The 21891-nt window shown below is 42.2% G+C and overlaps 1 protein-coding gene and 1 non-coding gene across 5 annotated transcripts in view; one reads left to right on the plus strand and one right to left on the minus strand.

The window, feature by feature from the left end:
- The window catches only part of ZNRF2 (zinc and ring finger 2), a 133380-nt gene extending 112728 nt beyond the window's left edge, over window positions 1–20652 (minus strand). For all 4 annotated transcript variants that reach the window (XR_008296750.1, XR_008296749.1, XR_008296748.1 and 1 more), the window contains exon 1: window positions 19413–20652. Coding sequence is in view for 1 of the 4 variants with exons in the window: in XM_027075194.2 (XP_026930995.1) it covers window positions 19413–19878 (466 nt within the window). In the remaining 3 variants the exon portion in view is untranslated. The remainder of the gene's footprint in view (window positions 1–19412) is intronic.
- On the plus strand, window positions 14589–14696 carry LOC113604264 (U6 spliceosomal RNA). Its single transcript, XR_003426142.1, has one exon. It is a non-coding gene; the product is annotated as a U6 spliceosomal RNA (small nuclear RNA).
- Window positions 20653–21891: the final 1239 nt, after the last annotated feature.

Below are 21891 nucleotides of genomic sequence, written 5' to 3' on the forward strand. Positions count from 1 at the left end.
AATGATGCTGAGAGCACAAATTCACCACCACCTCTGAACAAAGTGAAACCACCTCCTTCTCTGAACAAGCAACAGCAGGTAACTTTCTACAAGTACCATCAGGATTCCCTTTAGTGCACTAGCCTGCAAGAGGGCAGTGTCTCCGGGCTGCTGACCTAATCATCTGGTTTTATACTGTACATTTAATTGTCTTTGTGGAACCTCTAATAATGAAAATCGCCTGCACTAGTATATTCAAATTTTTAAAAATGGACACGGCTTTTTATTTAAAAGCCTTATTATTCTTTAGTTTACCTCAGAAAGTGAAATCCAAGAAAATGAAAAATGAAGGTCATAAAGCTACTTTTATTGACTTCAAGGTAGAACTTGTTCTCACCATAACCTGTGACCCTTCCAAAAATAACATATCAAGAGTGAATGCAGCTAACCATACTCCCGACTTTTAGGAATTTTCGTCAAGCCTGTTTACTAGCTTTTTAAAGCACTCCTTCCCCAAGGCGGTACATGCATGCATGCACGCACGCGCACGCACGCACACACACACACACACAGGAATATTACTCAGCCATAAAAAAGAATGAGATCTCGCTATCTGCAACATAGACGGACGTAGAGGGTATAATGCTAAGTGAAATAAGCCAGACAGAAAAAGGCAAATTACCATATGATTTCATTTTTATGTGGAATCTAAAAAAAAAAACCAAAAACCAAAAAAAATAAATGGACAAAGAAACAAGCAAAAAACCAGACTCTTAAATACAGAGAACTGGTGGCTGACAGGAGGAGGATGAGGGGATGGGTGAAATGGATAAAGGAGATTAAGAGGTACCAACTCCCAATTATAAAATAAAGTCTTGGTGGGATGCCTGGCTATCTCAGTCAGTACAGCGTGTGACTCTTGATCTCAGTGTCCTAAGTTTGAGCCCCATGTCGGGGGGCAGAGTTTACTTAAAAATAAATAAAAATAAAATGAAGTCACGGAGATGAAAAGTACAGCACAGAAAATAGTCAATATTGTGATGGTGTTGTACTGTGACAGATGGTGACTGTACTTATCGTGACGAGCACCAAATAATGTACAGAACTGCTGAGTCATTATGTTGTATGCGTGAAATCTAACACTATGTTAGTTATACTTTAATAAATAATAAATGACTTAACGAGCCAAACTCGTAGAAACAGAGTGGTAGCTGCCAGGGCTGGGTGGTGGAGAAAATGAGATGTTGGTCAAAGGGTGCAAACTTCCAGTTACGAGATGAATAAGTACAGCATAGTGGCTATTGCTAGTAGTCCTACATTAGAGTTGAAATTTGCTAAGACAGTACATCCGAAATGTTCTCTCCACCAAAAAACTGGTAATTATGTGAGGTGATGAAATGTTAACTTTATCTTGATCATCATTTCACACGTACGTGCATCGAATCGTCACGCTGTACACCTTAAATTTACACAATGTTAGGTCAAATTTTATTTTTTTAATATATAAATAAAAACACTCCTCCTCCTAATTACTAAAGGAATCCCCCGGCTGATGCTCTCCACCCCTGTCCCCTTTCTCTACCCTGAAGGCTACAACAGATGAGCACATCCTTCTCTTCACCAGTGTCCTCTTTGGGGAGTACAGATTTCACATCTGAGAGTGGGGACAGTCCACCTCGCCATCACAATAGCCACAAGAACTCCCTTTGCTGATTCCTCTTGCATAAAGGCCGAATTTCTCTTTGGCCAAGCTGTTATTTTGGAGTACAGGTGAGTTGTACACAAAACTTAATATGAGACCTGACTCATTTATACTTATTGGACTCGTATGAAAACAAAAACAAGTTACAGGCGTAAAGAAAATTATGCCTGGCCATTGTCTATTGAATTTTTTAAAGTTTACTTATTTATTGTGGCAGAGAGAGGAGAGAGCAGGTAGGGGAGGAGCAGAGAGAGAGAGGGAGAGAAAAAGAATCCCAAGCAGGCTCTGCATGGCCTGACGCAGGGCTCAAACTCACAAACCCTGAGATCATGACCTGAACCAAAGTCAGATGCTCAACTGACTGAACCACCCAAGGCGCCCCCTGAATTTTTAAAAAAGTTTTATACTAAACCAAAAACATAGTGAAGTTCCAACTCTCAAGTTTTTGTTCAACCACTTCCCTACTTGGAAAATACTGACCCTAAAAATAAAGTTCCCTGAACTTTATCCTTCTCCTGAGAATTGACAATTTGCAAATGAATCAACCACTATATCCTGCTTTGCTATAGTGAATACCATCTAAAACATTTAATGGCATCCAAAAACTTTGCCAATCAGATAACTGAAAGAATATACCAAGTAGGGATAAATTTAAGCATTAGTTTTTTCAAGTTCAGTTTATCTTGAATTTTAAGATATTTACACAATCATGCTTTCTACTACATATCCATCGAGTACTTAGCATATTCTTAGTTTCGGTGTGCACACATTACAGAGTTGTACAGCAAGTGGGGATGGAGTAGCATGAAGGGACAGAGCAGGATAATGGCAGCAGTTAGGGAAGAATTGCATGCATCTTTCCAAGGTCTTCCATTTCTAACTTACTTTACAATTGCCCCAAACCCTCAACGTCAAAGAGGACTTGCTGTATGACTCCATTTATATGTAGTTCAAGAACAGGCAAAACTAATCAGCGAACGTAGAAATAGGTAATATTAATCAGCCTCTTGGAAGCAGGGTGAGAATGACTGGGAAGGAGCATAAGAGAACCTTCCAGGGTGAAGAAAATGTTCTCTACTCTGATGGCGTGTTAATGTATTTGTCAAAACTCTTCAAACCGCACATTTATAATCTGTGCATTCCAACGTATGCAAATTAACCCTACGTTCTTAAGGAAAAAAAAGTAGTTACTTCCTTTCCACAAAGAGGTCTGTCAAAGAAGTGACAACTCTGCTTTCAATCATTCAAGAGACTAGATCTGATGATCACTGCATTTTTTTGTTACTGGTTTTTTGTAAACCCGTCCACTCATTGTCATTGCTTCATGTATACAGCCTAATCCCTGGAATCATGTTAGGTTACATGGCAAAGTGGAATTAAGGTTGCTAATCACTGATCTTAAAATAGAGAGATAATCCTAGATTATCTGGGTAGGCCCAACTCAATTACAAGGGTCCTTAAAATATGGAAATGAGGCAGAAGAGTCAAAACCAGAGAGAGGTCAGCGTGTGAAAACCTGGCCCAATACTGTTCCCTTTGAAGACAGAGGAAGGGGTCCTAAGCCAAGAAATGCAGGTGGTCTCTGGATGCTAGAAAGAGACAAGGAAACAGGTACTCCCTCAGAACCTCCAGAAGCAGCCTACAAACACCTTGGTTTCAAACTAGTGGGACCCATTTTGTATCTCTAACCTCCACAGCTGTAATAAATTTGTGTGGTTTTAAGTCATTAGTGGTAATGACAAATTACTGGTGGTAATTTGTTACAACATCCATAGGAAACTAATCCATAGGATGGAATGAAAAAAAAGCAATGACCTGATTCAGAGTCATTATGATTTATACAACTTAAAAGCCAAATTTCTTTACATCTCAGTTTTCTCATTTATGAAACAGGGAAACTATGTTCTCTGCATCTTACAAAGATGCCTATATAATTTACTTGAAAATATAGAGGGTATCCCCTGACCCCCACCCCACGTGCTGCCTGTGTCCAGATTCTCCCTCCTGTCCCTCCAATGAAATAAAGCCTCCTACCCCCCAAAAAACAGAGTATATGTAAATATGTTTTTATCAACTATAAAATGTCTACAGATGTGAGCTAGTAAATATTACACAAGATCAATATTAAGGTAACCCTCATGCTGGGATATAAAGATATATTCAGTATGTTGTATATACATATACAATTAAGAGTTCTATAAACAAGGCTTCGTTGATATTTATTGAACTATGTATTCCTGAAAGTTTTAAGTCAAAAAAAATCATTTAAATTTCTAAGAAATCTCTTCAATGGTAAATAAATAAATAAATAAAGTTAGCTCTGCACCCAACATGGGGCTTCAACTCATGACCCCAAGATCAAAAGGTGCATGCCCAGGGCTCCTGGGTGGCTCAGTCAGTTGAGCATACAACTTCAGCTCAGGTCAGGATCTCTTGGTTCAAGGATTCAAGTCCCTAGTTGGGTTCTATGCTGACAGCTCAGAACCTGGAGCCTGCTTTGGATTTTGTATCTCTCTCTCTGCCCCTCCCCTGCTCATCCTCTGTTTCTGTCTCTCTCAAAAATAAATAAACATTAAAAAAATTTTTTTAAACAGTTGCATGCTCTACTGACTAAGCCAGCCAGGTGCCCCTTCAACGGTAAAATTAAAAAACATTTTTTAAAAGTTTATTCACTCAGGGAGAGAAAGTGCAAGGGGGGGGGAGAGGGAGAGAGAGGGGGGAGAGAGAGAGGGAGGGGGGGAAAGGGGGGGGGGAGGAGAAATCCCAAGCAGGTGCCACACTGTCATCACAAAGCCCAACGCAGGGCTTGAACTCATGAACCACGACATCATGATCTGAGCGGAAGTCAGAAGCCCAACCCACTGAACCACCCAGGCGCCCCTCAATGGTAAAATTTTAAAAGAACTAAGTCTTCTACTACATACTTCTCATTCCATAAAGAACACATCACATAGCAATTTATAAGGATACTATACATATAATAAATTATTAGAATAGAGAATTTAATATTTATAGAATTATGTCACTTAGAGTTATGGTCAATTTTACATCACCTTTAATAAAACAGAAGAGGAATGATCTGGATAAATACCATTCACACAATTTTTAAAAAATTAGTTACTACCCTTGGACTTCTCTCATCATACTGCCACAATACATATTCTCCCTCTTCTTTCCATTCTTCATTACTTTTAAAGAGTTTAAATGTTCCCAAATAATGGGACAGACACAAATGGGGGCCTATATAATTTAAATCCCTATGAAACTAGCTCTAATATATCTGAGATAGCTAAAAATCACTCCCCAAAATCTTGCCATTACTAAAGGCCCTTTCTTCTTCACTTATAGGAAACGAGAGCTTAGCATTTTAATAATTTAAATTCATAACCCTGTGCCATTAGAATTGACACAATAAATCTAATTCATAAAAATTTAAGTCAATAACCTGAGAGGAAATATTTAAAACATATAAACAACCCAAAACTAATTTGTAGAATATATAATGAACTACAAATCAATATAAATAAAATAGATGACAACATAACAGAAAAATGAACAAAGTCAATGAGTAGGCAATTCAAAAAAGAAATATACATGGCTAATAATATATGGAAAAATGCTCATTTTCACTAGCAATCAGGAAATGCACATCAAAAGTTTTCATCAAGTGAAATGAACGAAAAATAGCATCTAATACCAGAAAAGCTATGGAAAATTTAGTATTGTCATATATGGTACAAAGCAGATTACTAATGCCTCTGAGAGGGAGTTTCAATATTTATTAAAAATTAGAGTGTGTATACCATTCAATCAGAAAATTCTACTTCTAGGTGTCCGTCTGGTCTTTGTTCCTAGGTTCCTGGCACAGAGCTTCTGAAACTCTTGGAATTTCCCGAGTGATAAGAATGTCTTCACTATTCACAAGCCCCCTCGGTGACATGTGACTTCATGCTACTGAGACAATTCAGAATGGGGGCTAGTCACCAGAAAGACCAACCCTGTGAGTGAAGGCGTGAGGGGCAATGAGCCAGGCAACCTCTAGGGAGGAAAGAGGGTCAGAGATTAAGCTAATCATATGGCCAATATTTAACCAACCATATCTACGTAATAAAACCCAAATAAAAAGGGACACCTGGTTTGGGGGAGCTTTCTAGTTTGTGAACACACAGTTGTGGTAGGAGGGTAAGGAGAAAGCAGGAAAGCACTGTGTTCACGATCCTCCCAGACCTCACACCGTGTCTCTTCATTTGGCCGCTCCTACTTTATATCCTTTAATAATAAAACTATAGTCCCATGTATAGCATTTTCCTGAGTACCATGAGTTATTCTAGTGAATTCCCAAACCTGAACAGTCATGGGACCTTCCCCTGCCACCCCAGTTCCTCCAAATTTGTAGTCAGCTGATCAGAAGTACAGATGGCCTGGGAACCCCAAAAGGTAACTGAATCTGAAGTGAGGGCAGTCTTCAGTGCCCTTAAACCTGGAGTCTGACATTAATTCCAGAGGGTTGATGTCTGAGAAAGATCCATACATGTGCACATATTCATAAAGGTGTTTTTTACAACACTGGTGAACTGTAAATGTCCTAAATGCTTACCGACAGAAGAAGGGTTAAACTACAGTATATATGCAGATTATGGAATAGTAAGTATGCGGCAGTTACAGAAGAGTTACACTCCTATGTCCTCCCACATAAAAAGTTCCTAAACCCATTAAAGAGAAAAAAACAGGTTTCAGAAGATAGTACGCCCCCGCCGGTCTTGTCAATAAGCTCTATCACAAAATTTCATACAAATGAAACCGTTTTTCTCCAAGTATGTGAATCAATTTACCAAAAAGTTAGGAAGTACACATACAAAACAATCATAATAGTGACATCTGGGGAGTGAATGCATCACCAGGGGAGTGAAAGTGACTTTCATTTTATCCGAGCCGTCAAAATTTCATAAAAATGGATTCATATTTCTTAGGCAATTAAAAAAAAAAAAGAGGACTTCCAGTTAAAGACAATTGCCTGAACATATTTATCAGCCTCTGCTCAGTTCAAACATCCTACTAAAATCTGTAAGAATGTATTTTTTTCAAGGAAATAAGCCTATAAAAGATAGAGGGGATAAAAGGGTTATCGTTAGACTACAGAAAGAAAAGCAGTGGCAACTTTCATCACAGAACTAGGAAAGCAGAAAAGCAACCAGATTTACAGCAGCCACATGAAGTGGCAGGCGCGAGAAAAGGACTAAAAAGAGAGTTACTCCAAGTCTCTTTCCAGTTGTCCTCCTTGACTTGCAGCAACCAGGCAGCTATTCCACCCCAACCCTGGCATTAGACTGAAGGTTTGTTATTTGGAGGGAGAAAAGTTTCTGGACTTGGGGACAACAGGAATAGTGACAGGCAGAGGTCCCTACTGATAACGAATATGAAAATTAAGTGAAAAGTACCACACTGAGTGTTAACAGTCCCGACTTTCTTCTCCTCCGCTCCTAGAATAGAGGTATAAAAAAGTGCATCCTCCAGGCCAAAAAGAGAGAGAGAGAGAGAGAGAGAGAGAGAGAAGCCACTCTGGAAAATATGACCAATTCAAGAGAAAAAGACACTAATTCTTAGGAATTTCTTAATTCCTAAGAAAAAGGGCACAGACAGATAACCCTAGGTGTTCAGACAGCTTCCAATCAGCTTTTTAGTGCTTTAAAAATGAGTGAATAACCAACCAACGATCACCAAACATTTGAAGAAAGAACCTAATGAAAGACTGAAGTCAAACAGAAAAAGCAACTGGGAAGAAACTGAGTAATTGGGAGGGTAAAAAAAAGCATATGCATACACACAAACACATGTCATTAATAGTCTTAGGAATAAGATCTTGTACCCACAAAACACAAACAAAATGTATGAAAAAATTCACAATAAAAAACTCTCGGAAATTTTAAAAGATTACAGAAACAGACAAAAATCAACTAAAGGATTAGAAGATAAAAGCTGGGGGGAAAAATCCCCCCTAAAGAACAAAAAGATATAAAAAAGATAAAGCAAAGGATCACTCTATATCCAACACTGAAATAATGAGAAAAGAAAATGGTGGAAGAAATAATCACAGAAATAATTTTTAAAAACTACCCAAAATGAAAGACCAGAGTTAGCAGATTGAAAGGACCTACCAAATATGCAGTGCATGAATGAACACAGAACCATTCCAACACATGTAATATCGTCTTCCCACTTAATGCTATTTTGCACTGTGTTTCTATCATTTGCCACTGAAAAAGTCTTAAGACTCTATGACCACAATGCAACACTTCTAGGGAACACTAGAAATAACAAAAGGGCAGTAAGAACAGTAAATTTCCCACCAAAACATGTTAAAGCCACACTTTAACTCCTCGCTAAAAGAAAAAAAAATCTAAATGTAGTGAACAAAGGGCACCTGGGTGGCTCAGTCAGTTAAGCGACCAACTCTTGATTTTGGCTCAGGTCACGATCTCATCGTTCATGAGATTGAATCTGCATCAGGCTCCGCGCTGACAGCACAGAACCTGCTTGGAATTCTCTCTCTCCCTCTCTGTGCCATTATCCCATGCATGCTCCTTCTCAAGATAAATAAACTTAAAAACTAATAAATAAATGTAGTGAACAAAATTATTTCTCAAGGGAGTTCATTTAATGACAGTGAAAATACTAAGTATCTAAAGCTATGGGAAATGACTACTTATATGTACCAAGGGGGTAATCATTGCCTTACTGTTTTTATCATTAAAAAAAGAACAAATGAAAAATAAAATGAACTAAGAAACTTGGCTGGCTCTGGTAGAGCACGCAACCCTTTATCTCAAGGTCGTGAATTCTACACTGGGTGTAGAGCTTACTTAAAAAAAAAAAATTAGGGGTGCCTGGGTGGCTCAGTTGGTTAAGCATCTGACTTCAGCTCAGGTCATAATCTCACAGCTTGTGAGTTTGAGCCCCGCATAGGGCTCTCTGCTGACAGCTCGGAGCCTGGAGCCTGTTTCAGATTCTGTGTCTCCCTCTCTCTCTGCCCCTCCCCCACTAGTATTTTGTCTCTCAAAAATAATAAAACATTAAACAAATTTTTAAAGGTCTTTTTTTTTTTTTCCAACGTTTATTTATTTTTGGGACAGAGAGAGACAGAGCATGAACGGGGGAGGGGCAGAGAGAGAGGGAGACACAGAATCGGAAACAGGCTCCAGGCTCTGAGCCATCAGCCCAGAGCCTGACGCGGGGCTCGAACTCACGGACCGCGAGATCGTGACCTGGCTGAAGTCGGACGCTTAACCCACTGCGCCACCCAGGCGCCCCATTAAACAAATTTTTAAAAAAAAATAAAATTTAAGAAAAGCTAGGAGAAAGGGCAAAATTAACTTTACAAAATGAGAAAGAAAATAAAAGAATACTAATGAAATTTAAAAATCAATAATAGGGGCGTCTGGGTGGCTCAGTCAGTTGAGCTTCCAATTTCGGCTCAGGTCATGATCTCATGGTCCGTGGGTTCGAGCCCCGCATCAGGCTCCGTGCTGACAGCTCAGAGCCTGGAGCCTGTTTTGGATTCTGTGTCTCCCTCTCTCTGACCCTCCCCCATTCATGCTCTGTCTCTCTGTCTCAAAAATAAATAAACGTTAAAAAAAAAAAATTAAAAAAAAATCAATAAAAGTAGTAAAATTTATTCAAACCAAAAGCTGGTTCTTTGAAATGAATTACATGTAATAACTCACTATGCACAGTATATGGTTTATTTTTCTCAGCTCATATGTATACAAATAGAACTGACACATTATCACAGACTAATCAGAATTCAAACAAAAATTAGGATATACAAGATGTCAGAATTCATTAAATTCAAATGATGGAATGTACTTATTCTTTTTTGATACACTAAATTTATTATTAAAAAATGGGCACTGGGGGCGCCTGGGTGGCGCAGTCGGTTAAGCGTCTGACTTCAGCCAGGTCACGATCTCGCGGTCCGTGAGTTCGAGCCCCGCATCAGGCTCTGGGCTGATGGCTCAGAGCCTGGAGCCTGTTTCCGATTCTGTGTGTCTCTCTCTCTCTGCCCCTCCCCCGTTCATGCTCTGTCTCTCTGTCCCAAAAATAAATAAACGTTGAAAAAAAAAAAAACGGGCACTGAATACAATAATGACTGACAGACATTACTCAAAATCCATTTTAAGTATTAAAAAACCTCACTGGAGTTTTCATGGGGAGAAAAAAAAAAATCAGATAGTCCTGAAATTATACCTTGCTTGAAGAAGCAGCCCTTTCCAAAGGGCAATTCAGTAATAAACATCAAATGCCTTGAACAAATGCATACCTTTGGTTCAAACAATGCCACATCTCTGATAAATTTTTAAGAAGTGACTGGAGAAACATAAAACATTTGTGAGTCAGGGTTCTGACAGCAATAGTACACGGTGACAGCGCCCACTGCAAGCAAACTGTATAAAACCCCAGCTCCCCTCTCACTCTCCCTCCTTCGCATATCTGGTTGGTAAGAACAGGAAGGACATCAAGAATCTGGCCAGTCCACACCGCCTCCAGCACTACCACCCTGGCCCAAGCCACTGTTATCTGCTGCCCTGATTTTTTTAACTCCTTACCTGAGTCTTGCCCTCCAGCATCCACTCTCACATCGTGGCGGAGTAATCCTCTAAAGCCCAAGTATGAGGAGAGGGGGGCACTGGGGGACCCAGTCAGTTAGGCTTAGGCATCTGACTTCAGCTCAGGTCATGATCTCATGGTTTGAGTTCAAGCCCTGTGTCACTCTTGCTGCTGTTAGCGCAGAGCCTGCTTCAGATTCTGTCTCCCTCTCTCTTTGCCTCTCCCCTGTGCGTGCGTGTGTCCTCGCTCTCAAAAATAAACATAAAAAAAAATTTTTTTAAGCCCAAGTCCAGTTATGTCAATCTTCTGCTCAAAAAACTCTCAAATGCCTCCCCATCTCTCCCTAAAACAAAAGTCAAAACACCAGGTCAGTGGTTACAAGACATTTTAGGATTCTGTCCTACCCAACCCCTCTCTGCTCTCACCTACAACCCTCTGCACTCCAAATATACTGGTTTCACAGCTGTTCCCAGGACACATCAGGTACATTCATTTCTCAGGGCCTTTCTAGAAATTGTTCCTTCTGCCTGGGTATGCTTTTCTCCTAGAGATCTTTCATGGCTTGCTCCCTCCCCTTGGTTTGAATGTCAACCTTGTCAGTGAGGTGATCTCCAAAACATTTAAAACAGGGGCAAGCCTCCACCCCACAATCTCTACCCACCTTCCCACTCCATTTTTCCCCATTGCATTCAACACCCTCTGACACACTATGTTTTTACTTGTTTACTGTCTCCCTAGAGTAGAAAATAAGGTACCTGAAAGCAGGGACATGTGTTTTATTTCTTCACTTCTGTATCCCTAGGACAGTGAATGGCAAAATAGGTTCTCATTAAATGTTTATGGATTGAATTTTGGAACCCTGAGCAGTCATTAAAAACCACGTTATAAAAAATTCAAAGTGATGGAAGAAACTGATGAAGTGGAAACAGGGTGTTATCAAAGAATATCAAACCCATATATCAAAGAAGAAATCACAAGAGAAATTAAGCAATATTTTTAACTCCAAGGTAAAACCACTTCACAATTTGCGGGATTCACCTAAAGCAACTCTCAGAGGGAAATGTGTAGCCTTACAATCTTACATTAGAACATGAGAAAAGTTTAAAATGAAAAGCATAGAATGAATGTTCCAAAAACATGTATATGAAAAAGTAGACATCGACATTTTCTTCTAGTTATTTCTGGTGGCAAGATTACAAGTGATTTGCTATTTCTTTTGTGTGTTTTTCAGTATTTTCTGGTTTTTTCTAATCAATATTATTTTTATAATAAAAAATATTTCAATCAACTTCTTTTCCTTGGGTTCAATTCTAATGGCTGTTCTCCTACTCTGCTTGTCTCTTAAAATTCTTGTTCCCCAGGCCTCCATGCTTGCTCCTCAATTTATATTCATCCCATAGTAATTTTGTCCATTTTTTGGCTTCACTTACAATCTGATTATTTCTCAAGTTTTTGTAATGTTCTACATTAGTGATGTTCCAACTGCTTAAAGGATACTTCTAAATGGAACTCCTATAACCACGCAAAATTTAAGCAGGCCTAAAAGAACTAATCATTTCCTGAAATTTCTTCTTTCCTTTTTTAATATTGGTTAATGACATCACTATGCATCCAGGCTCTCAATCCTATTGGTTCTACCTTAGAAATCTTAATCAAATCCAACTTTTCCTCTCCTTCACCAATGCCATAATTTCAATTTAGGCATCTTCCACCAATTATAGTCTAAAAGAGTCCTAGCCTGGGGCACGCGGGTGGCTCAGTTGAGCTTTTGACTCTTGATTTCAGCTCAGGTCATGATCCCAGGTAGTGAGATGGAGTCCTGGGTTGGGCTCTGAGCTGAGTGAGGAGGCTGCTTAAGATTCTCTTTCCCCGCCCCCCCCCCCCCCCTTGCCTGTTCACGCGCTCTCTGAAATAAAAAAAATTTAAAGCAAGAGTCCTCCTAGCTTATCTTCCTGCTACCTCTCCCCTCCTAACAACCAACTTAATCATGATTAGCAATGTCATAAACAGTGTCACAGACTGCACACTGCAGTACTCAGGAAGGTTGCCATCCGTATCAACTATGATAGGAGTGTTGCTACTTTAAAACTTGGTTGGTTAGGTAAAACAAAGGCAGAGCACTATAAAATCCTTCAACAAATGGTCCAAACCGAGTTTTCCAGTTTCATGCCCTCATCAGTCCTCCTTACACACTACAATCCAAACCTTTCAGTGTACCCTATCAAAATCCAAGGCTTTTGTGGATTCTTTAGTCTATAGCGTCTCCCCTGCATACAACTTCTAAACCTTTCAAAATACAGTTCAGGTGTTACCTTCCTCTGTGAAGTATTCCTTACCTGAGACAACATACCTTACAAAGCATTTTGTAATAGTCTTATTATGGCACTTGTTACAATATATAATAATCTCAAATTCAACTGGGACCTGAGCAAGCACAAGAGAGGCCAGGTTTGTACCCCTGACAACTACAATGCCAGCCCTTAAAAAGAAAAAAATTATGTTTACTAAAGCAACATTTACCACATTCATTATTACAACTTTTCTAAAGTAAATAAAAAATGAATTTAAAAATAAAGTTAGAACAGTTCCATCTTTAACTGGCCAAACGAAGTCTATAACCAAAGGTGGTTACACTTTACGATGGTCACATATGATCTCTGCCTTCTGAAATTTACACCTGTCATTCCCTCCCCTTGAGTCTGAGCAGGGCCTATGATTTCTAACCAGTGGAAGCAGTAAAGCAACGGGCTGTGTGTGATTACACGCACGTATTTACGTAAGAGTATAGCATCAGTTCATCTTGCTAGACTTTCTCCTTTGCTGGCTTTGAAGAAGCAAGCTGCCATGAGCTTAGCAACCATGAGGAAATCAATTTTACCAACCAGAGGGGGCTTGAAAGTAGATGCTATCCCAGTCGAGTCTTGAAAAAACAACCCAGTCCTAGCATACCTTTATTGCAGTCTTGCAAAAGAACCACGCTAAACTGAACCCAGATTCCTGACCTATAGAAACCGTGAGATAATAAATATGCATTGTTTTGGTCAGCAAAATTTACAGTAATTTGGGGCATCTGGTTGGCTCAGCCAGTTAAGCACCCGACCCTTGATTTTGGCTCAGGTCATGATCCCAGGATCGAGGGATCAAGCCCTTCTTTGTCAGGCTCTGCATTGAGTGTGGAGCCTGTTTTATCTCCCTCCCTCTGCCCCCTCTCCCCTGCTTGCACTCTAAAATTTAAAAAAAAGGGGGGGTTCCTGGGGGCTCAGTTGGTTGAGTGTTCAACTTCAACTCAGGTCATGATCTCGCGGTTCATGGGTTCGAGCCCACATTGGGCTCTGTACTGACAGCCTGAGCCTGGAGCCTGCTTCTGATTCTGTGTCTTCCTCTCTCTCTGCCCCTCCCATGCTTGCACTCTGTCTCTAAAATATAAAAAAATGTAAAAAAAAAAAAAAAAATTATAGTAATTTGTTAATAAGGAGCATGGAAAACATATAATGAGAACCTAAGGTATTTCTGAACCCTTTGTTGTTTACACAAGACATGTTTTCCCCAATTTCTAAACACTTAAACAAGTACAGAACAAATTTAAATCATCAGTTAATACCAGTCAAGTGCATGCATAATTAAAACATTTAATTTTTAAATTAAAATACTTTGCTACATAAAACTTTGCCTGTATTTCTTTTTTTAACCAACTTACTAATATACCCAATTGTACATATACCCAGTATATGCAATAAGTATAATATTAAGGCAATTCTCCTTATAAACACAGAATAAATAATACTTTAAAAGCTAGTATCTAGGGGAGCCTGGGTGGCTCAGTCAGTTAAGCGTACAACTTTAGCTCAGGTCATAATCTCATGGTTCGTGAGTTCAAGTCTTGCATCGGCCTCTGCTGTCAGCACAGAGCCTGTGTGGGATTCTCTATCCCCCTCTCTCTCTGGCCCTCCCCCCTCCCAAAAATAAACATTAAAAAAAGCTGGTATCTAATGACACTGGTAACCAAAAAACAAATAAGAACCCATTTACTAGTTACCAGGCAAAGCAATCAAATTGGAGGGGGCTGGGGACTTGCTGGAGGCACCATCCTTAGTGAAACAACTGTCTTTGCAGCCAGCAAAGCATCTGAGGTACTTAGGTCAGACAGCTTTCCTATCAGATGATGCCCGGTGCAACACAAACCACCCCTCCCTCCAGCCCATCTTCTACCCTGCAGTCAAGAGAAGTTTCCAGGGGAAAAAGTAATAAAATAAAGCTGGAGGTAGAAGAGAGGAGGGAAAAAAAGAACTGTCAAAATATTCCCGTGCTCCCTTCGGCAGTCCCTATACTAAAACTGGAATGATACAGACAAGATTAGCATGGCCCCTGCACAAGGATGACACTCAAAATATTCCCAATGCAGAAACTTCTAGGTCAGAGTCCACACTTTAGCAAAGCATACGATGCAAGGTATCTTCTACGGTGTTTAAAGACACGTGGGATTACAAGTGAGAAACACTGGGCCACCTGGGTGGCTTAGTAGATTCAGCCTCCAACTCTTGATTTCTTAGGCTCAGGTCATGATCTCACATGGTTTATGAGATCGAGCCCTACAAGTCAGGTTCTGCACAGACAGTGCCCAGCCTGTTTGGGATTCTCTCTCCCTCTCTCTGCCCCTCCCCCACTCATGCTTTCTCGAAAACATTTTAAAAAAGAAATCCTTAAAAAAAAAATGTGAAAAAATATATTAACCACCAGAGTTCTTGTTCTTTTGAGAAGTGACAGAGGTGGTAGTTTTAAGTGTAATTTTGCTTAGGAAAAAGCACATATTTCTATTCTGCCACACTGCACAAAGATTTTCAATTGAATAAAATTCAGCGAAGGAAGATTAATCACAACATCCCAAATTCAAACATTTTTGGCACTAGATAACTGGTAAGAATGAGAACAATTCAGTAACAACTAATGAAGATAATCAACTACCTTAAAAACCTTCACCTATCTTGAAGATTAAGAGAAATAAATCTGCCTGGAAATACAGGTTTTATTTAACATATTCGTGTTAAGAGATAACATACACTCCAACATAAGGAAGCAAGTTTCCTCAGGAACAGGAGGCGCCTGAATTACAGACTACTGAAACACTCAAGGACACAACTCAAGCCAATTAGAAGGCCAAAAGCAATTGAGTACCACCAGTTAACTGTCCAGATTAATTCATTTTACATGGTCACTTCTAGGTGCATGGATAGGTTCTAACAGAAGCCCACATGATTTCTCCAGAAATAATCTCCATTCACTGGTATATTTGTATACTCCAATTTTCCTTCCCCATCCTTGCTGGATCATTAAAGACTACTATTCTACCACTCACAATAATTGATTTTAAGTTTATTTATTTTGACGGGGGGTGGAGAGAGAGGTAAAAGGAGGGAGAGGCAGAGAGAGAATCCCAAACAGGCTACGTTGGGAATCCCAAACAGCACACAGCCTGACACCGGGCTCGATCCCATGAACCTTGAGATCATGACTTGAGCAGAGATCAAGAGCCAGATGCTTAACCCACTGAACCACCCAGGTGCCCCCACAATAATTGATTTTATGAACACCAGCAACTTAATAGGGAAAATGTAGACAAAAAGCCGAAAAAATCCTAAAATGCCACCAAGGCTTTTAAATTATTGGCCTATATATCAGTGAAGACCTGTTTTAAAACAAACATGATAGCCAAGAGAAGGCTTTTGTTCATTTTAATAGTATTAAACTCAGCAGTCATAAAACAAAAGAAACATCCTTCAGTTCTAGGGAATTTCTGTAAACTAAAGTATCTGGATTAAGCACCTCTCTTCAGGTTTTCTCCAGAGAGAAATAAGAAAGTATACACAGCTAAAATGCACATTCAAAACATAAAACCAACAGAGAAAACTTCATGCAATTTGGTTATTCATTATGACGAAACTAGTAACAATTCAACCTGTTAGACTAATATTTAAAAAAAAAAAAAGTGGTACCGTTTAGATTTTCCTTTTCCATAAATCACATGACATCCTAAAAGAGAGTAACAATTTTGAATCTTATTAGCACTGTATTTTCTTTTTAGGAATAATGTAAACATCAATTAAAATAAGTTTTACAAAATTACAGCAAAACTTCACACTAATTCAGAAATAATTCCTTTTCTCAATTTTCAGAGGGCCTTACTTTATATACACCCAAACATCTGTACAACCTGTAACTGAATAAACACATTAATACCATAATACATACTAAGAAATTAAGTCAAAATGAAGTATAATCAAGTCTAATTTTTAAAATAAGGTTCATCATCTGAAAAATACATAAAAAGAAGATAAGATTCATCTGGTTTCCTAAATCTCAGGATGAGGAAAATCTTGCTTCTATTAAATCTCCCTGATGAACCTATCCACTGAAATAGAAGCAAAAATCTCATGAAATCAAATGCCACTACAAAGATGTGTTTCTGCATAAGTGTGCTCCATCCACTTGTCTTAACTAGGATTCAAGGTAGTGGCATACTGATTTGTTCCTACCATACAATAGAAGCAAGTAATTTCTCTGATCCCCTTCCAGGCTCTCTTAACTGGGGTTCCTCATCTGAACTACCAAGCACAGATAATTTGACCGTTTTCTCCAATTTCCCAAGAATGATACATAACTAGAATCCTTCTAAATGCATAGTAGAAAAAACTGAATTAGCTGCATACATCAGAGAACTTAGGCCATTAGGATGCCATTCTGTATACAGACCTGGAAGAAATACTGCCACAAGTTCCACAGTGTTACTGTGTTAGTAGGCTCCAGTCATCCTAACCCCCAAGGTATTTAAAAACAAACAAAAAAACAAAACTAGGTGCACAAAACAAAACTAGGAACTTCAACAAGATAAATTTGCTTTACTTCTACTTTTAGGAACCAGGTCTTTTCATTTGCTAATTTACTATGAATTAATAGCAATAGCATGAATGTCAACTATCTTCCCCTGCTCTAAATGGAAGGGTTTTTTTTTTTTGTTTTTTTTCTTTTTTGAGAAAATAAACCCATACAGATCTACTGACTCTTTGTTAAAGGAAATTACCAGCTCGTAAAAAAGAGATAGTAATCAGTATATTAAAGAAATGAGATATTAATTTGACAGGCTTTTTCGTATTCCTTTAGCAAGCTTTTAAATACATTTTTTGATGATCATAACTGCTAAATGCAGTTGCTTTTTCACTTTAAGATTTTTTTTAACTTTTTTTTTTAATGTTGATTTTTGAGACAGAAAGAGACAGAGCATGAGCAGGGAAGGGGCAGAGAGAGGGAGACACAGAATCCGAAACAGGCTCCAGGCTCTGAACTGTCAGCCCAGAGCCCGACGTTGGGCTTGAACTCACGAACCATGAGATCGTGACCTGAGCCGAAGTCGGATGCCCAACCGACTGAGCCACCCAGGCGGCCCTAACTTTTAAAGTTTACCTATTTAACTTTGAGAGAGAGAGACAAGGAGAAAGAGAATCCCAAGCAGGCTCCACACCATCAGCGCAGAGCCCAACACGGGGCTGGAACCCACAAACTGTGTGAGATCATGACCTGAGCTGAAATCAAGAGGCAGATGCTTAAACACCTGTGCCACCCAGGTGCTCTTTAATCTCCCATTCTCAAGAAACTCTTGTTACTCCTCAATGTAGTGACTACAGCCGTGTTAATTACGATCAAACTAACCTTCAACTATGTTAATTACGATCAAGCCACAGTAAGGACGGCACTAGTTCTTTTTCTCAAAAAAGGAAAAGCTTTTAATGGCCCAATTTTAGGAAATGTCAGTATTTCTACTTACGTATCAAAATTGTAACAATTAAAGATAGGTAAAGAGTTATTCTATATTGAATGTGCAAAGCAGCATTAAAAACATGGAAAAAACTAAACATGACATTCTCGTTTTCAATTATGCTACCATGAATATTGATAGTACAGAACATTAGGGCAGATAAATAACATTATTGAACATTTCACTTCAACTCAAATCTCTCACATTTGGAAACATGAATAAAAGGGCCACAAAAATGGAGGGGATAGTGTTTTCACTGTTCTAGCTGCGCTCACTTGTGAACATAATGCAATGATATGGGGAGGTTTATCTTCTATAGTCAGCATCTCTAATCAGATTAAACTTCAATTTCTTTTCATGAACTGGGAAGGGAGGGGTTTCTTGATTCATTTACTGTATTAACCGTTTTGAGGTAAAGTAAATCACCACTGAACACACGAGGCGGCCAAACTCCGTTTCCTCAGATCAAGTGCACCCTTCCTCTGTTTCTACACAAAAGCACATCATTTCCCTATTAAAAATGTCCATTTCTCACAAGTGACTTTTCCTGAACTCTTGTCAACACTGCTTTTCCGAAGCACCTCGGCTCTTACTGCATCTTTTGGGCAGAGTCCTGATACTCAGCCTCTCTTTAAGAAACTGGTTTCAATGTTTAAAATGCCCTCCTCCTCCAAAGTAAGAGGAGCTCGCATTAACCATTACCTAAAGTCGCAGTTCACTGGAGTCAAAAATGCATTTTTTTCATCACACATTCAACCCATTCAACTGCTCGCAGTAGGTGTGGCTACTGACATAGACTTAAGAATTACAGTTTTATATTAACAGCCAGTCCAAAGGAGAGAACTCCCTCCTTTTCCAAATACTCCCACGTTCCTTGGAGACCCTTTGACTCTTGGCCTTTAGAAAACGCTCACCACTTGGGTCCCCAGTTAGCACTACGTTTGGCAATGGGTCTTCCGCTCACTTCCTGATACTAAAAAGCCACAAGCACGAGGGCTGCAAGGTCGGTTTGTTTCAAAAACAATCTTTGCTCCCTGCACCCCAAGGGGAAAACGTGTGCCTCCTCTGCTGGGGACCCACTCTGAGGCGGGGGTGCACCCGGTGTCTAAAACCCAAAGCCCAGGGCGCAGCGGGAGCGGCGCCGCCAGGGTTAAGCGGCGCTTTTCCTCCCCAGAGGGGCGAGCGGGGGCCGCGAGGCAAAGCCGCGGCGCTCAGGCTGAAGGAGAAAAGGAGAAGGGTAAAAACCCAGCGCGGCCGCGGCCCACGTGCCGCCCGCGGGAGGCAGGGAACCGGGGAGCCGGAGAGGGGAGGGAGCCGTACCTCCAAACATGTGCGGCGAGAGGTGAGCTGGTAAGGAGCCGATCACCAGGCGCGGTCCGCCGGGGCCCCCGCCCGCCGGCCGGTCCCTGCTGCTGCCGCCGTCCTCGGGGCTGCTGTGCACCGAGTCCTGCGAGCCGTACGGGCCGCTGCTGCTGTTGGGGATGTTGAAGGAGGACTGCGCCGCGCGGGCCGCCGACGCCACGCTCCCCCCGGCCCCGCCGAGGGAGCGGCTGCGCGGGGCCGCCGAGGCCGCCGCGGCGCCGACCGAGGCGCTGGGCTGGTGCGCGCCGGACACCTGAGCCGGAAACCTCCCCGGGGCCGCGGCCCGCGCCCCTCCGCCGCCACCGCCGCCGCCACCGCCCGCGGTCCCATTGGCCCCTCCGCTGCTGCTGGAAGGTAGATCCGAGCCCGAGTAGGCGCGAGTGCGGCCGTTAGCAGCGGCCGGGCCGCTCTGCTTGGCGCCCATGTCCGCCCAGCCCCAGGCCGGGCCCGCGCGCGGCGCCCGGAGCGCCGGGAGGGCGGGAGCGAGCGCAGGAACGAGCGGGAAGGGCCGAGGCGCCGCGCCCCGCGCAAGAAGAAGCCCGCACGTCCAGGACCGCCGCCCCGCGCCCCGAAGGGCGGTAGGCGCCCGGCGCGCTCTTGTGCTCGGGGGCGGCGGGCGAGACCGGTGGCCTGCGGGAGGTCGCAGGAAACGAGGAGAGGCGGAGAGGAAGGAGGTCGGGCTGCGGCGGACGCCGCTCTCTAGCTCCGGCGGGAGGGGCGGCTCAGGTGGCTGTGCGGCTGCCGCTGGTTTCGGTTCTGGTGCTCCGGGACGGGCCGCTGCCGCTCTCTGCCGCCGCCGCCGCGCTCTGCGCCCGGGGCCTCGGTACCGCCTCCTCCCGGGCGGCCGCAACTACCGCCGCCATCCTCCCGCTCACACGGCGGCTCGCGGGTGAGTGGGAGGCGCCCGCCCAGACTCCGCCGGGGCCACCTTCCCTCCTCCCCCAGCCACCCAGCTGTTATTAACGGAGAAAGAGGAAAAACGGGTGGCGCGTGAGGGAAGGACGGAGGAGGGAAGGGAGGGGCGGCGCGCGCTTCCCGGCAACCGTCGCCGCACTCCCCCCCGCAAAAGAGGGGCGGGGGGGGTCTGGGCCACGAAGGTGGGGGTGCCCAGTAGGGGAGGAGGTTCCCCGGCCTTCACACCGGAAGGCCGAGGAGCAGCGCGGCTCCAAAGTGCACCGGGCCGGGTGTTTGGGTCGCGGGCGGTAGCCCCACCCCCACCCCCTCGCGCCGCCCGGCGGATTGGCTCCCGCCGGCCCGGCTCCGCCTCCCCCGGCCGCGGCCTTCCCGCCCCGGCCCCGCCTCGCCTAGGTACAGCGGTGTGGTAGGTGCTGCCACCCGTGGACTCGGTGATGGACAGGTCGTTGGCTCCGCCCCCTCCCCAGGGCGCGCCCCCTCCTTCACCGCGGGGCCTAAGCGGATTGGAGGGATGAAGCCCCTCGGGGCGCCAACCAGAAAGCGGCCCCTCCTCTTGCACGTGGCTCCAGGACCCTGGGTTACACCGGCTGTAGGAACTTCACGTTTTCCCAGCTGAGCCTGGGAATGGCTGGGTCTTGGGTCCGGAACTTTCAGTTTGGGTGGGTGTTAAGGTTCTCTTTGGTATTATTCAGAGCATCTCTTTTTAATAAAACAGAAGTTCAGCAATATTGATGATAAGACTATGAACAGCGAAAACAAAAGAAATAACCAAGAAGGCAGAAGCCAGCTCCATCTTAATTAGACCTATCCCATAAAACTGCTGGTGGAGGAAGCGCAGTTGGAAGAACGAAAGATAATCGAGCCTGACCTTCAGTAGTAAAGCAAAAACTGTGGTGCAGAGAAAGCTACACCCGATTTAGGAGACCAGGGGTCTGGGTCTGGGAGCAGAAATAACTTACATGCAGTAAGCAAATTTTACCTTTTTGGACATTAGTTTCCTGACCTGGGATTAAATCCCTAGGGCACCCGCAGCCTTAAAATGCAATAATTTCTCTAGGGGCCCCAGACTGGCTCGGTCTGCCGACCGTGGGGGGTGAGTTTAAGCCCCCAGGTTGGGTGTAGAGATGACTTAAATAGATAAATAAACTTAAAAAAAAAAAGATCCCACTATGTCTCTAAAATGGAATTTAGGAAAATTCTCTTCGGTTCATTACTGTGATGTAGTATCTTGGTGACAGAGCATGGTCTGGAAATTCGTTTTGAAAATGGCTGAAGTGTCCTCTCTTGTGAAAATAGCAACCGGTATTTTTGTACAAACTGTAAAAATAAATCTATTTTTCCCATATTTGTAATGTCATTGGTGTATTTTCATCATTTATGTATGAGAATCAAGTTTTTAAACAGAAGTGAAGAATATATGTACAGATATAGATGCATTGTGTGTGTATGTATGTATATATATATATGAGAACGTGTATGTGTATTTATCAATATATATGTATCAGTGTGTGTATGTACATAT

Source organism: Acinonyx jubatus, chromosome A2 (assembly GCF_027475565.1).
Source record: "Acinonyx jubatus isolate Ajub_Pintada_27869175 chromosome A2, VMU_Ajub_asm_v1.0, whole genome shotgun sequence".
NCBI classification, from domain to species: domain Eukaryota; kingdom Metazoa; phylum Chordata; class Mammalia; order Carnivora; family Felidae; genus Acinonyx; species Acinonyx jubatus.